At 36.6% G+C, this 14,922-nt stretch overlaps 1 protein-coding gene across 11 annotated transcripts in view; it reads right to left on the reverse strand.

Moving 5' to 3' along the window:
* The window catches only part of BRIP1 (BRCA1 interacting DNA helicase 1), a 122,949-nt gene that overhangs the window by 90,685 nt on the left and 17,342 nt on the right, over positions 1–14,922 (reverse strand). For all 11 annotated transcript variants that reach the window (XR_013941189.1, XR_013941190.1, XR_013941191.1 and 8 more), the window contains 4 exons: positions 14,695–14,846; positions 13,867–14,038; positions 13,612–13,749; positions 13,067–13,228 (listed from right to left, as the gene is read on the reverse strand). Coding sequence is in view for 4 of the 11 variants with exons in the window: in XM_080563008.1 (XP_080419134.1) it covers positions 13,067–13,228; positions 13,612–13,749; positions 13,867–14,038; positions 14,695–14,846 (624 nt within the window). In the remaining 7 variants the exon portion in view is untranslated. The remainder of the gene's footprint in view (positions 1–13,066; positions 13,229–13,611; positions 13,750–13,866; positions 14,039–14,694; positions 14,847–14,922) is intronic.

A 14,922-nucleotide genomic window follows, 5' to 3' on the forward strand; every position in this document is an offset into this window, starting at 1 on the left:
AAAATGCATCTCTTTAAGTTTAGAAGTACCATACTTCCTCAAGCACAACCTTATACAGGATTATAATATATTATAATATATTTAAGACAAAATATATTTTTCCTTTAATATATTAAAGTATATATAACATAAATATAATATAGAAAATATATTATATTTTACTTATAACATATTAAAGTGAAAAAAAAAAAAACAACATTTAGGACCAAGACTCATGTTGAGATATCTATATATGCCAGGAAACGTGGGGTAAAACCTTCGCTAGCCCACACAGGCTTGGCAGGCACGCCGTGAGGCGGGGGGAAGCAGATAAAAGCTGCTGCGCAACTCCGCTACATAATTAAACTAACCCCTGAACATGGTGAAAAACTCTGTATTATGAACAAGATTCTGATCACCATGTGCACACTCCAGCACAATAAAAGGTGAATAATTCATAATCATTTTTGAAGGAAAAGTATGCATCGCTCAACTTGGGGGAAACACAGGGGATTTCACTGGTATGATTTTTCTCCAGGGACAGTGACAAAGTGCCGCTCCCCAGCAGGAAACTGAAGCACTGAACTGTGTTCCATGTGCCATAAATCAACACTGCAGCCTACAGGATGTCTCTCTGGTACCAACATACCATCAATTTTTCAATAACCTCCCTAAATAATGGAATATGTGAACGGCGACAACAGTAATGAAAAATGAAATGTTTTGCACACCAAAGACTCTAGAATAACACGGTTAATACGTTGCTTCTACAGTTAAAGAAGCTTTTTTTTATATTAAATCTTTTTCCAAAAAAAAAAGAAAACAAACCACACGACTTGTTTTACTACAAAACAACCTGGATAGCCTTTGAAGGCTTAGAGCTCTGTCACAGCTGTTTCTAAACAACCAGATTCAAAACAGGCTTTTTTTTTTTGTGGTTTTAAAATCAGCCAAGACAACACTTTCTGTGTTACAAGAGCTACTTGTACATTCACCCTAGGCTATTGCTACGCTTTCCAATGAAAGAACAATCCTTCATGCAAAAAAGGCGCTCCACAAAAATCAATTTATAAATAAAGAATTGTTTATATCCTGGTTCTGAATAAAATATGGAATATTAACTGCTCATTAATGAGGTCCGCATCCTACACTGCTGACCTCTTCCTCAGCAGTAAAAGACCAAGCTCAGTCATCTCTGACCTCTTTTTTTTCCAGACTAAAGAGAAAGAAAAGACAAGGCTGTCTTAGTGGCACATCAGCAGCGAAGCACAGGGCCACGTGGGACCACCGATTCAAAGGGAAGTGTAGTCCTAGGCGAGAGGCTGGCCACGTCTGCGAGTGCTCCTACAGGAACCCGAGGCAGTCAGGTGCCTGTCATCGGGAACTGACTCCAGCAGGGGAAGAAGAACAGGTTTTAGCTTTTAGCCTACTGACATGAACAGGAAAAAAATAGTTTTACATTTACAGAAGCATTTTACACCTGTAGCCACTAAATAATTTTTATGATCCTATTCAAATCCAAATCATATTAATAAACACTCTCTTGATTTTCCCCTTAGTCATTTTTTCCCTTCTTATACAGCAAATCGGTGCGTGCAAAAAACAAGACAATTTCTCAGCAACAACCACATACTGTACGCACGATGCTCAGCTTGGAATTGGTAATTATGTAAAGCCAAATTATAACAGGGAACAATATCATTGATTCTTGGAGACATCTGAAACCTCTTCTTTGGAAGTAGGACCACTATCCTGACAACTTAGTACGATCTCAGATCAAGGCAAACAATGAAGCAAATGGTAAAATACAGAGAGATAAAACTTTCTGCAACAATGGCAATAAGGAATAAGTCCCAGAAACTGACTCTCATTCATAAGCCATAAAACAGAAGTTTTATGTTTTGTGGAAATTACGTTTGACAACATTTAAAAAAACTTTAATGGACTGTGAAATCAAAATGCAATGAATACTCTTTGGAATACACCATCTCACAAATCATATTTTATCACAAAGAAACTTTCTTACCCAATTGGCAACTATCATGATTTCCTAAGACACGATTTCATGTTTCCCAAGGAAGTAGAATTTTTCTGCAGTTAAAACAGACCACGTATCCCCTTCAATATATTTCATATTCCAATTCTTGTATATGCCGTCACATCGCTGATACAGAACATGTTACCTAAATATATGTTCACGAATTTATTTTGTCATACATAGCCTTTTTCACACATAAAGTTGCACCTCTTCCTCATCAGGCAGTGAACCTCCAAGAACTAACAAAGGGACCACAACTTGGCAGGCTGCACTAGTACTGAACATTAATGTCAAAGTAACCTGTGCAAGATGTACCTTCTTAAAAATAATGGTTTTTTTATGTATATTGTTCCTTATTAACTATTTTTTTTCAACACGATTTCTCTTCCTTTCATTAAAAGTTCCCAAGGAAAAACGACGCTGAGTGTACTTGCTATTTAGTATTTGGACTCGGTCATTCACAAACTGAGCGCAGCCACTGCTTGACCGTGAAAACCCATTTCCAAGGCAGTTTCTACTTAATTGGTAGGAAAAACATGGAAGCAGAAAGTGTCAATTACAACGGAAATTAGAGCACGTGTTAACTAGATACAACAACTCAGCTTGCAGCACTTTGACAAGTCAGAGCTCAGAAGTGAGAAGCAGTAATAGGTTTTTAGTTTATTTTCCTGATGCTGTATGCTCGGGGTATTTAAACTAACAGTGCAATAAAATATTAAAGTGCACTGCTCTCAGGGTGTGAAATTCACAAGGAAAGCGCTCATCTACCAGTCCAGAATATAATCTTTTATACACGTAATACCCAATAACCTGCCACAGACTGTCGCTACAGATTCTACTTTATATCCTGTGCGGGTGCTACCACAAAGTACAGCTGCCCTATGCAAAAAGCAAGTGCCACAGGGCTCTTAACAACTGCAAGTCACTTGCTTGTCACCGTACCAGCCCAGCAAGGCACAGAAAGTATATTTGTTCATTCTTCACAGCGAGTAATTCATGAAAATAAGATGGGAAGCCTCTTCTGAGTCAACAGCTCCCAAGTGCTACAGCATGGCCATGGCGATGGTTGGAGGCTGCTCTGGGGAACTCGCGGAAGGACCATGTGTAAAACACCTGGGTGCAGCATCATGCACGAACAGCTAATGGCTGTTCTTCATGGCTGCTCTCTGTAGTCTGAGAAACAGATGGCAAAATACTGTGAAAGTGTATTTTTTTTCTTAGGGAACACATCAAGTAACAATAGTCATATCCCAATCTTAAATAATAGCGTGGCTCAAAAGACCCTCTTTTCTCTACCATCATGCAAATTAAAATATAGATCAAAATATTGACATACACATAGCATACAGATGTACACACACCCCTACATACACACACCCCTGTATGCAACTTACAAATAAATATAAGATGTACTTGATGAGGTAGCACAATTTCCAAAATCCAGAAAGCACCTTTCAAGCTTGTAGGCTTATTCTGCCTAAGCATAATTGATATTTATTATGGCACTGCTCTAGAGAGATAAATATTATATAAAGGGGGGTTTGCACACTTCAGAGGAGCATCTTTGCACTCCCTACCACAGGAACAAGACCTGCGCATCACAAAGGCGCTCTCAACAAACAGCAACATCGGGAGTTTGGAGCTCACCATTCAAGCCCAAAAGCGCTCTTGCCAATAACGCAAAACGCATGAATTAAAGAACACCCTCTCACCAACTTCCATAACAACACGATAATAAACCATACTTCATACAAACATCAGAACTTCCAACTGAGTGTCTTTATAGATGCTCATATTAAGGTCCACCATTGAAAAAGGCATGTTAAGAAAGTACAACGATGTCCCGTCTCCAAGGCTGAGCTCTAGCAGTAAAGGGATGATCACACTCCCTTTCAAGAGCATACAATATCATCTCTTCCCTCGAGCACTCTCTGACACTTGCCTAACCTCCCGATGAGCCAACTCAGAGTACAAGGCCAGTACAAAACTAAGCAGGGCGAGAAGGGGAGGGTGTGGGAAATAAAGCCCCTTCCTTTGTTCTGGAGATCTGAATCAGCTCCCACTGAACTCGGAGCAGCACGAGAACAATCACAAGGAGGGCAGAACGCAAGCTTCTGGATCATCTCCTCTAACTTCTCTAAGCCTCCTTCACGCTTGGATTACCTCTAATTCCCTAGAAATCAGAAAATTACTCCTGTAACCAGTGCGTATCTAGGATCTGGCCATACTGTTTAAGAAAGAAAACAAATCTTGTGCAACTACTCCGGTTGTCAGTCATCAGCCTGAAAGATACAAAATTATCTATGACCCAGCCCAAAAGTTTTCTTGGCCTGCTTTGTATCACATGTGCATCGTCAAAAGCCACCAGTAACCAAGCAATGAATAAAAATAAATAAATAGGTAAATAAACCCACAACTTAAGAGGTTAAAAAATTCTAAGTGAAAACATTATAATAAAACAAGCACCAGCTTTGAAAGTTCAGGAGTTATTTTACAGCACTTCAGTTACTCCTCTGGAGTGGAATTCAGCACCACTCTGGCTCTGTAACTTCGGGAAATATTTCTGCTGCAGCCTCCCAGATTATACAAGAAATGATCTTGCCAGGGTGTGAACTGTCAGCTCCGTCTTCAAATTTAGCTTGGCAAAGGAACCTGCTTAAACCGATGACATGAAAAGACGAGGCTTGCTACAGAACTGGAGGGTAAAGATTACATACCTGTTTACAGAATAATCATTGTAATTCTTTTCTATAAACTTCACTATTCCCTCTGCTACTGTTCTTTCCTATTTGAGGCAATACTACCAGAAGTCTTCATTGAAAAGAGCGTTGTGATGGAAGGGTTGAACTCCTCCATCATACACAGCGATCTTTACATACCTCTCTTCGCTATGCCCAAGTCAATGGCAAAAACTGAAACTGTAGACTTCAGAAATTGCAGAAAGATTTACAGGAGCCATTGTAGTTCTCAGAAGACACCTCAGATAATGCACACCAAGCCTGAAAATTGGCCTTTTGGATGAATGCAAGGGCCCCGATACTTAGACAGTTTATATTACAGACATTTAAACCTTTAAAGGATGGAAAAAATGTAGAATAAAACTGAAAGTAAAGATATTGTATATGATTAATGGGAGCAACAAAAACCATAAAAACATGAGGAGGCTGAGATAAAGATCAGAAAGAAACCCATGAGTGCAGAGCGAGAGTGAAAAACAAGCAACGAAAAAAACAGTGGTCAACAAGTAAAACAAAATTCCATCTACGTTTATTAGGTACAAATGTTGAAATGCATAGTTTTTGAGTCATTAAAAAACAGCTATTTTAGACCACTTATTTACCCTGAATTATGCCCCATCACACAGAAATCACTCTCCTAAGATTTTCATCAGATAAAGGCAAAAGACACAGCTTTAGAATCTGGCAATAAGCCTTTTTTTTTTTTCAAAGTTTTTTTTTTTTTAAAGGGTCAATTCAGTGTCATAAGACCTACCTCAGCAGCCTGCAGTCACTGGAAAAAAACTCCAGTGGGGCATCACATAGAGCCCTAAGTGCCAGGACAGAGACACAGAACGAGAGCTTCTCCCACGTTGTTTAATTACTCTTCCATCATTTTGCTCTACTTCTGTTATTAGGTACTTGTGTACAATTTGAGATAGTAAGGATGACAGAACTCTATTCCCTAAAGTCTTTTCTTGGTTTTAGGGTTTCTTACATACTGTAATAGCACCAGTGCAGCTGTTTGGCTCAAACAAATCAGGCTTCTGAAGTAAGAGAATGCCTTTCCCTTGAGAGCAGCAAGCAAATACTGCGCAGAAAGTGAGTATCATTATTAATTTACAATTATTTCGTAACTTACCTCTGATATGCCAGCCTATTTAAGGCCTCTTTCTTTTCATCCCAGTGAATGTGATGCTGGATATTAGCTATAGTTACGACATCGAAAGCTACAGACACACTCAAACTTTGTTTCCCATAATATTTTAAATTACGTTCTGTAGTGTTAAAATGATGCAGAAAGTTAACGTTTATGTAACTTCAAAGAACAAAATTCTGCCATAAAACACACTGGGTGCAAACATTCCTACATCTTGCAAATATTTACAGGAGTAAATCTCTTCCTCAACATACTCCTATAGCTGTCAACAAGAACATCAAGGCAAATATTACTGTTGATCAAGCATTTCTCTCTGCATACTATACCTAAATACAGCTAACAGAAAAACATGGGCAATCTCATGGAGCCCACCAGTGGCACTAGGTAATTCCTTGCATCAGTCTTCTGCAACCAGTGCGACCACAGCACAGAGCAACCATCTGTGGTGCAAACAGTAATTTTCCTATTTAATTTCAAATTCACCTTTTAACTGCACAAACCTAATGGCTTCCAATTTTTCCTCCATCCACGTTACAAGCAAAAAGACGCTGTGGAATGTTTATCTCTTATCTGGATATTGTCATTTTACTGTCTCAAACTTCTTAAAACAACCTTTTCGCTAGGGAGGAAATCAGTCAGCATCAGACCTAGTGGGGAAACCCTGCACTTGCTCAATGTCTATGGCTCTTACACAGTTCCAGATGTTCAGAACATTAATAATGCACTAACTCAAAACCTCTTTTTGAAACTTTAGAATGTGCAAATTGCATTAAAACCTCTTTGCCCTCATTAATGGTATTGTTACAATCCCAGTACTCTGGAAAATGTTTTTTGGCATTTGTTTAACTTTGTGATATTGCCATTTACTCATTTTAACAGCCAGTGCTCAAATCTTAATGCTTTTAATAGGCCTGGCTAAACAGACTACCATCTTTTGTAAATTTATTGTAGTAATTTATTAAATAAGTAAAAGTTGTCAGAAGGCAGCTTTTTTTTTTCACTGATGGTAGGAAAAAATGGGTTTCTTATAATTTCTTTACAAAACTGCGTTTCAGGTAAGTTTTAGAAATGAAAGTATTCTGTTCTTTTTTTGTTATGATCAATTCATTTTCTGCCTCTTTGACAAACTTTTTTTTTTCTACCAATCTCAAACAATTTCTATTAAAAAAAAATGGGGGGGGGATTTGTCTTAGCCTAAGAAGAGCCAGACATTCAGAATTAATACTGAAACTGTATCCCTCCCTCAGCCTGTCATACAGGGGTGGCACATTTATGTCCAGGCCACGAGACCGTATATTCAAGGACTTGTGCTCATATCCAATGCAGACACGCTGCGCTGCAATGGCAGAAAAGTGCAATAGTAAGAGGTTAAACGGAGGTCCCTTCTGTTTATTCCAAGTAACTACCTCGACTGAAACCAAGGAGTCTCAGTCTGCCCAAAACCAGCAGTGGGGTTCCAGATACACTGCACAAAACTCATTCACTTGCATGGAAAAGTGAAAACTAAACATGGCAGAACTACGCTCAGATTATATCTATTGCCTTGAAACTAGAAATAGTGGGATAAAAATTAGGAACTGGTTTATGCTCCAGACTCAAAGAAATAAAAATCACCCACCTTTTAGATTAGACATGACTTTCGGGGCTTGGGATGTCTGGATTTTGACCCCAGACATTCCAAACCAGCTCCTGGTAACCTACCATCACCAGCAGTACATATGGAAGTGTTCTTTAAATTGAAACAGATTGCATTTGGGGTTCTAGAGTACCAAATGCAATCAATTGAGATAAGAGGAAAAAAATCCAGATTTATCTTAATCAGAAGAGAAAACACATTTGCAAAGCATTATTGTTCTTGACCATTCACGTTTATTGCAGTTAAACCAAGAAAGCAGAACTGCATCAATGCCAAGTCCAAATTACTGAATGAACTTCATACCCTCTACAGAATAAGGGAAAAGAACAACCACTTTTTGATCAAATATAGCCCAAGGTGATGTTCTGCTGGGGCATAAAGCAAAACTACTGATATACGATTTTCTTCTTAAGATCACTTGGTTTGCTTGATCCCATAAAAATTGTCTATGAGCAATTTATAAAGCAACTATCAAAATTCAGGAAACTAACAAGTTCCAAGCCTTGTTAGAGATCATAAAGTGTTACATTTAAGAGATTTATTAAATTTTGATTAAATGGTTGAGTTACCAGAACAGTGCTTAATTTTGAACATTTGAAATTTCTGTAACCTTGTTCAAGGAACAATTACAGAATGTTTTTCTCCTGAATCTTCTTAGCCATCAACACAAGAATAGTGCCTATAAAACACACCTGAAATTTCAGGAAATACGAATTTGCAGAACAATCCACACTGCCTGTCAGCTGACTGTACTGCAAATATTTATCCTTACAGTTCAGCCTCAAGTCCAACAGCATCTGCGATAAAGTGACTTAAAATGATTTTTTGGTGGTTTTGTTTGCTTTTAATTATACCCTTAGCTACCAAAGTGCTAGCTCGATAATGGAGCAGTGCTTTCAAATAGTCTTGTAATTCTCGTTTCCTCCTTCTCTTTGCCTGTTCTGTTTTCCTTTTCTTCAACTCCAGCTCCCAATGAAGGGCAGGCAAATAGGCATAAAACTAAAAACCATCCCCAATACAGGATGTATGAGAGCCTTCTATAGGACATATTGACTAACTTTACTAGAGAGAAGTCAGTCAGGGGAAAAAAAAATAGAGAGAAAAGTGCTCAGACACTAACTCTGAAAGGTGTGGGAGGAAAAAGTAGTAAGCAAATCTTTGATTCTCAAGCAAAGAATACTTACCTTCTCATCTGCAAAACTGAACAACTAAGTCATTCAAAGCCTTTTGAGCAATTACAGTATTCTATCATTTTTTAAAAATTTTACTTCCAAATTATGACTCAACAATTAGCAGATACAAATTAACCAACAATGCCTTAAAAAAAAAAAAAGACAGGAAAAAAAAACATTAACATTATTGTCCAAAGCTTATTTTGTAAAAGAGCTACTAAAGAAAGGTCAGTTAATTCATCATGATGGATTATCACTAAAATTTATAAGCATTAGCATTTTTCTCCTTGCTGGATACCTTGACTTTGATATGACACATATTGAATGAATCATCTAAGATGCAGGCACCAGGCAAGATATATCTTAATGCAGACAGGTCGGCGACATGAACCCTAATGGTCCTTATCTTAATCTTGTTTAAAAGCATCTTAGATTTCTGAGTAATCTTTTCACCTTCTGATATTCTCTTTTATAGAGTGTTTTTCCTGGAGTTGCTACTGATTTTCACATAAATGCATTTTTGTTGCACAGTATCAACAGCATGTTTTTAAGTATCCCTAAAACGCAACCAGGATGATGGCTATTTAGTAAATGTTAAGATAAAGCTTTTTTTTTTTTAAAAAAAAAAAAAAGAGAGGTCAACATGACAGAAGTTTGATAATTACAAAAAATCATGTTATTTGTAGACAATTCTGAAACATGGCATCAGAGTTGTCTGTAACAGAAAACTACCAAACGTGGAGATGTATATCTGATGCATTGCTTCCTTCTCATACTTTTTTCCTCCACCGCATTATTGGTCTCAAATATTTGCTGTACATATGCAGTCACTCTTCCATGGAAAAAAAAAAAAATCAAATAATTAAGATAAAGGCAAGTTTTTATACTTCTTTCCTCTACTTCTGCCTTTATCTAGTAATTTCAAATTACACACCTATAACAAGGTGGCAGACCTCTTCTGCATAACTGTTCTGGGATTTCTGCTACAGTTGCTCTCATTAAAAAAAAAAAAAAAGAAAAAGGGGAAAAGGGGACAGATGAATTATTATTTTTTTAGGTAACAGCAGTTCAGTGACACTGATGTGAAAGGAGTTGGTCTTATTTCATTTTTCAAGAAACTGGTTATTTTACTAACACTAGCATAGCTTTAGACTGTTTGACTGTTAATGAATAAAAATTATCTGCCAGTAAAATGTTTTTTATATATGTGGAAAATTAAGTATTAATTTCTTACACAAAAAGCATACAACTATCATTAAAATATGAAGCAATAACAAAGTTCTACTTTATATGCCACATATACATTTCATTACAGCTACATCAGTTAATGGATGCTCAAAAGGTTGAGATTGGGCTTTGCATTGCTTGTCATCCTGCAAACATGCACATTAGGCATCCTGTCTACCCCAGAGAACTACAATTTAAAAATAAAATGTGGTAACTAAGCACAAAACTAAGGGAGGTAGAGCAAGAAGAACAGTTACATGGGCAAACAAAACAGAGCCAAACAAAAGGCAGTGGTGTTTTTCTTTCCAGTTTCTCTCAGGTATTAGATAACTGTGAGAAGCTCTTAATTTGGATAGTTACAGGTCACTTGGCTACTACAGAGCTAAGAAACTACATAGCATCTCTTTGCCTTGTAGTAGAAGTATGGATGATATATCAAAGATTTAAGGCTATTTTTTGCCAGAGCAAAATGTAGACAAGTGACTACCAACTCCTCCTGCCAACTGACAACTTTTTCAAAGAAATCCAGAATCTCCCAGGTTGCAATCTACCTGAAGAAATACTAACAGAGAAAAATGGAAGCCGTTAATGGATGCTTTCAGCACACATTGGCACTGGAAGGACTGTGTGACCAATATGCCAGCTCCTACAGCAACATACTTTGGTGACATTTATAATGTTAATCTCTGATGTTCTAGAAGAGGCATCCAGTTTTCTCACCTTATGATTAGGTTAATGTGGTGACATTTTGAAATTTACTTGCCCTCCATTTATTCGCACATAGAAACTTTCAAGTATGTTGGTATCTCTTCTTGGCGAGTGTAAGATTTTTTCTATTAAGCACTTCAGAAGTCTGAAACGAATCACTATATTTCTGGTTGAGTTTGTTTCACCAGCACTAACATGAATACATCGGTCATCATTTTCACCTAATGTTGGTTGATTACTTAGCATTTACAAAGCAACCTGAAATTCTAGGCAAAATATAGAGGAAGAAACTTTACTTATAAAAGCCCCTTAACTGCCAGGCTTAGAAGAAGTTAAAATGATTTAGTTTGTTGTACTTCTGCCATAATTTTATTTCTGACACTGTGTAATTGTGTTTTAACAGGACAAACAAGGAGAGAAAACTTCTCGCCTCCTGGCTCTAGGCTCCCAACACTGTTCGTCATGACACACTGCATCATGACTGGGTTCTCTACTTCTGCTTCCTGCGGATAGTGTTACACATACCTCCATTCTTTTTATTCCCAGTGGCTGAGGCTAGAAACTGTTAATTTACAATTCTCAAAACAGAAAAGGAAAATACAGGTATATTTCATTAAAATGAATTAAAGTCTATGAAATTCAAATTGAATTGCATGAAAGTGCAGTAAGATGCAATTTCTGTCTCTAGTACTCTCGTTATATACAAGCAAAGAAAGTAACATATAATTTACTACTTGAATTAAGTTAAAATGGGATTTGCAGAAAAATAAAGTTAACATTATTTACAAAGCAAATACTTAGGGATAATTAACAAAGATTTTTGGGCAAAGAGGCCAAAATGCGTATGAGCGCTTGAAAGTGAAGCACTGAAACAGACAGAGCCATCTAAGAAGCAAGGCTTCTGTAGGCATGCGGAGCAAAGAACATCATTGCTGAGCCAGAAATTCTTAAACAAAACTAAAACAGAATGTTGAACCGAAAAACACATCTGTAACTAACCAAACTGAAAACCAATGTACATGCCTAAATTCAAACTCCATCAGTTTAACTTGATAGAAAAGAGATACACTGATGGCACTCCAAATTCAGAGCACTGCACTCAAAACTTCTAAGACACTTAAACAGACTTTTTTTCCACTTATTCAAAAGTGGAAAGTGCTCTTCATAAAACAATTTGATACCTTCAAAAATTTGCTTAACTCATAATAGTTCATTCAGTGAGGTACATGACCAGCTATATTATTGCCATCTTGATAGGCTTGAACCATTTCTTTAAAAGGTGCAGTTTTTCACGCGATCTAGCAATTTCCCCATGAAAGTCTCTGAAAAGCAGTTTTGAAATGCAAATGTGCAGGTAAGCAATATTCCGCAGGATGATGAAAGAAAAATGCCTTGTTTTCCCTGCACTAATATGCTTACGTTTACATTATTCTGTACTTTCAACATATTAATCTCTTAGTCTTAAAGGCAACCCAATCCAGAATAAAAGAAGAAGTGGAATGAAAAAGGGCATCCATAGAAAGATATTGGCAATGTGATTTTAAAATATCATCCTTCAATTGTCTGCAATTTATATTTATCAATACTTTCACTGGGTTCATGGAAGTGTTCCCACAAAGAAAAAACACTCAACGTGTTTAGCTAGGTGACCTTTCGGTGAAGCATAAGGGCAGTGAGAGGGGGAAGGGTACCAGAGCTGTCCAGCAATCTCTTTCCTTCTTTATTAAATGTCATTACAAAGACTCTCCATACTTTCAATTCAGATTACTATTCTCATAAAAAACTTTCAGAGGTGTTTGTCAGGTTTGCATACAATAAGATCAACTACCACATACTGCTTAACGTTACACACCTTAGTAAAAGAATAGTGATGATAGTGAAAACTGAAATATGCCCTCAAATTCCTTAATAAAATAAATTGAATGCAAAATTTATTTACAGATTGCTAACATTGTGTATAAGTGCACAGTTTTGTGAGCTAGGTTAAATAAACTTATAGTCAGTAATCTGCTTTTTTCACTGATTGCACATTACCCGGTCTAATGTGGTCACCTAATGGTTACTGTCAGTAACTGCACTGATGACTGCAATGCTTTAAAGACACAGAGAAGGAAAAAAACTCCTTGCTTTGCAGAAAAAAATGCAGAACAGTCTGGCTTTTTAAAAAAATAATCAACAAAAATTAGTACTCCTTTTATATTAACTGAGATACAAACATTGTTGAAAACACATATGAGTCTGCTTTTTCACAAAAACAAATTTGCATGCCAGCCAATATGAGATTGAAGAAATCACAATATAATTGTTATTACAATATATTTATTCTATAACCATTCATATATATTGTTTAAAAAAAGAAAAAATCACATTACGTTTTTCAAGTAGAGTGTATGTTTTTTAAAGGGAAAATATGAAGTAAAATTTCCTTACCTTATAGGATGGCAAAAAACACAAAATTCCTTGGCCAACTGTTTGACACACTGCAAGCAGAAGCGCTCCCACCTCATCTTGGAACTCAAAGGTCTCTGCATGTTGGAATGTGGCGCACAGCTTCCGACCATTTGGGCCTGCTCCAATGGTGCCAACCCAAACCTTGTGTATTTCAAATTCAAAAAGTTAATACTAAACTGACACTGACAGTAACTGTATGAAATTACATTATGTTAAATCATGAAACATCAAATGTGTAGAAAAACATTGAGATTATTTCTCAGCAAATGAGTTTGAGTACTTAAAAACAGAAGAGAGAGTGCAGTAACTGAGATGAGATGGTTATTACCAAAATAGCTTAGCTGCAGATTTTCCCACGGAGGGGATGTCTAAGTATTGCTCTCTTTTTCATTTGAAAACTTACAATTGCATTAATCTAGTCTGTTCTATACATTTCCTTCGTACTTACAGAGTCTGCCACCATTTTTATTTTCAAGTTACTGTTCATTTCACAATGGACAGCATTACACCTCTGGAGAGTTTACCTGCGAGTTCCGAATAACATGATTTGCCTCCAGCTGAATAGAAAACTTCACGCCAAGTTCTGAAGAAAATGAATCCATTGGAGAGAGCGTACCAGATGTCAGAACAATTGTTCTGACATCATTTAAGTCTGAAAAAGCCTAAGTTAGAGAGGGAAAAGAAGGAATTCAGAAAATGGACGTAATCACTTTAAGATCTTACATGTATTTGCTATCATATAAAATCACTTAAGCCCTTCTACTTCCCACCCAGCTTACCACAGCGGGATTCAAGCACCAAAAATTAAGCATGTGGACTACAGTTTTATGACGCGCTTTCCTTTTCTGTTTGGTATTTGTAAAGAAGGCACTGGAATCTGAAACATCAGGCTGGTTTTCATTCATCCAAGTATACGTTTGTTGTAGAGCAACTCTGTAGTCATCCGCATACCTATACAGAGATATATAAATATTAATTAAAACTACAATTAAACAAACTGTAAGCGTTAAGCTCATAAAAATCAAAGACAGCATCACTACAATGCATTTATAATTAAAGCTTAAAAAATAATCTCATACACTATATTGTCTAAAAAAAGAAAAGCTATGGACCGTGCAGTGTATAAACCTTTCCCTAGAACTAGGTAACTCTGCTCTAGGTTTAAAATTTCAACAGTTGCCAGTTTCCCATTTAGATAAATAATGAAACTTCACAATAATTAAAATTTTTAAAATAAGATCTAAATCAGAAAGCTTTACTAACTGCTGACGTTAGTATCCAAAAGTCAAATGATAAGTGCTATAGAGAAAAATAAAATCCATGAAGCATATTTAACTTGGCAATGCATCAAGAAGATTTACCTCTAACCCTCAAATAAATTTCTTCAACATTTGAATTCATTCATGAATGAAAAAATGTATTTTGATAGTATTTAAATTAATTCTCAATAAATTCTTCCGCAATAAGTAGATTTTCCAAAGCTTTTTGAAATGTTAATTTTGCTCAGAAGCTGGACACTATAACAAAATGTTGTTCAAATGAAATGGACAATTTGGTAAGCTGAATTAACCTGAACAGTGTGGTGGTGTTTATGCATTTGCACTGACCTGCTATTATCTTTAAAAAGACATAAAAGAACCATGAATAAGCCTTTTAGCACAATCTGTGTGGCAGGGCTCACAACCGGTATCTCAATAAGCTCCTCTCTACCAAACACTGATATTTTTTCTTCTTTTTCTAAGATAGCTGAAAGGTGTTTCTGTAAGAGGCAAAACAAATTCCATATTAACATTCTCAGTTATCTTCTCAAAAGCAAAGCTAACACAGATACAAGA

This window comes from Anser brachyrhynchus, assembly GCF_964034855.1.
Source record: "Anser brachyrhynchus genome assembly, chromosome: 20".
NCBI lineage: Eukaryota > Metazoa > Chordata > Aves > Anseriformes > Anatidae > Anser > Anser brachyrhynchus.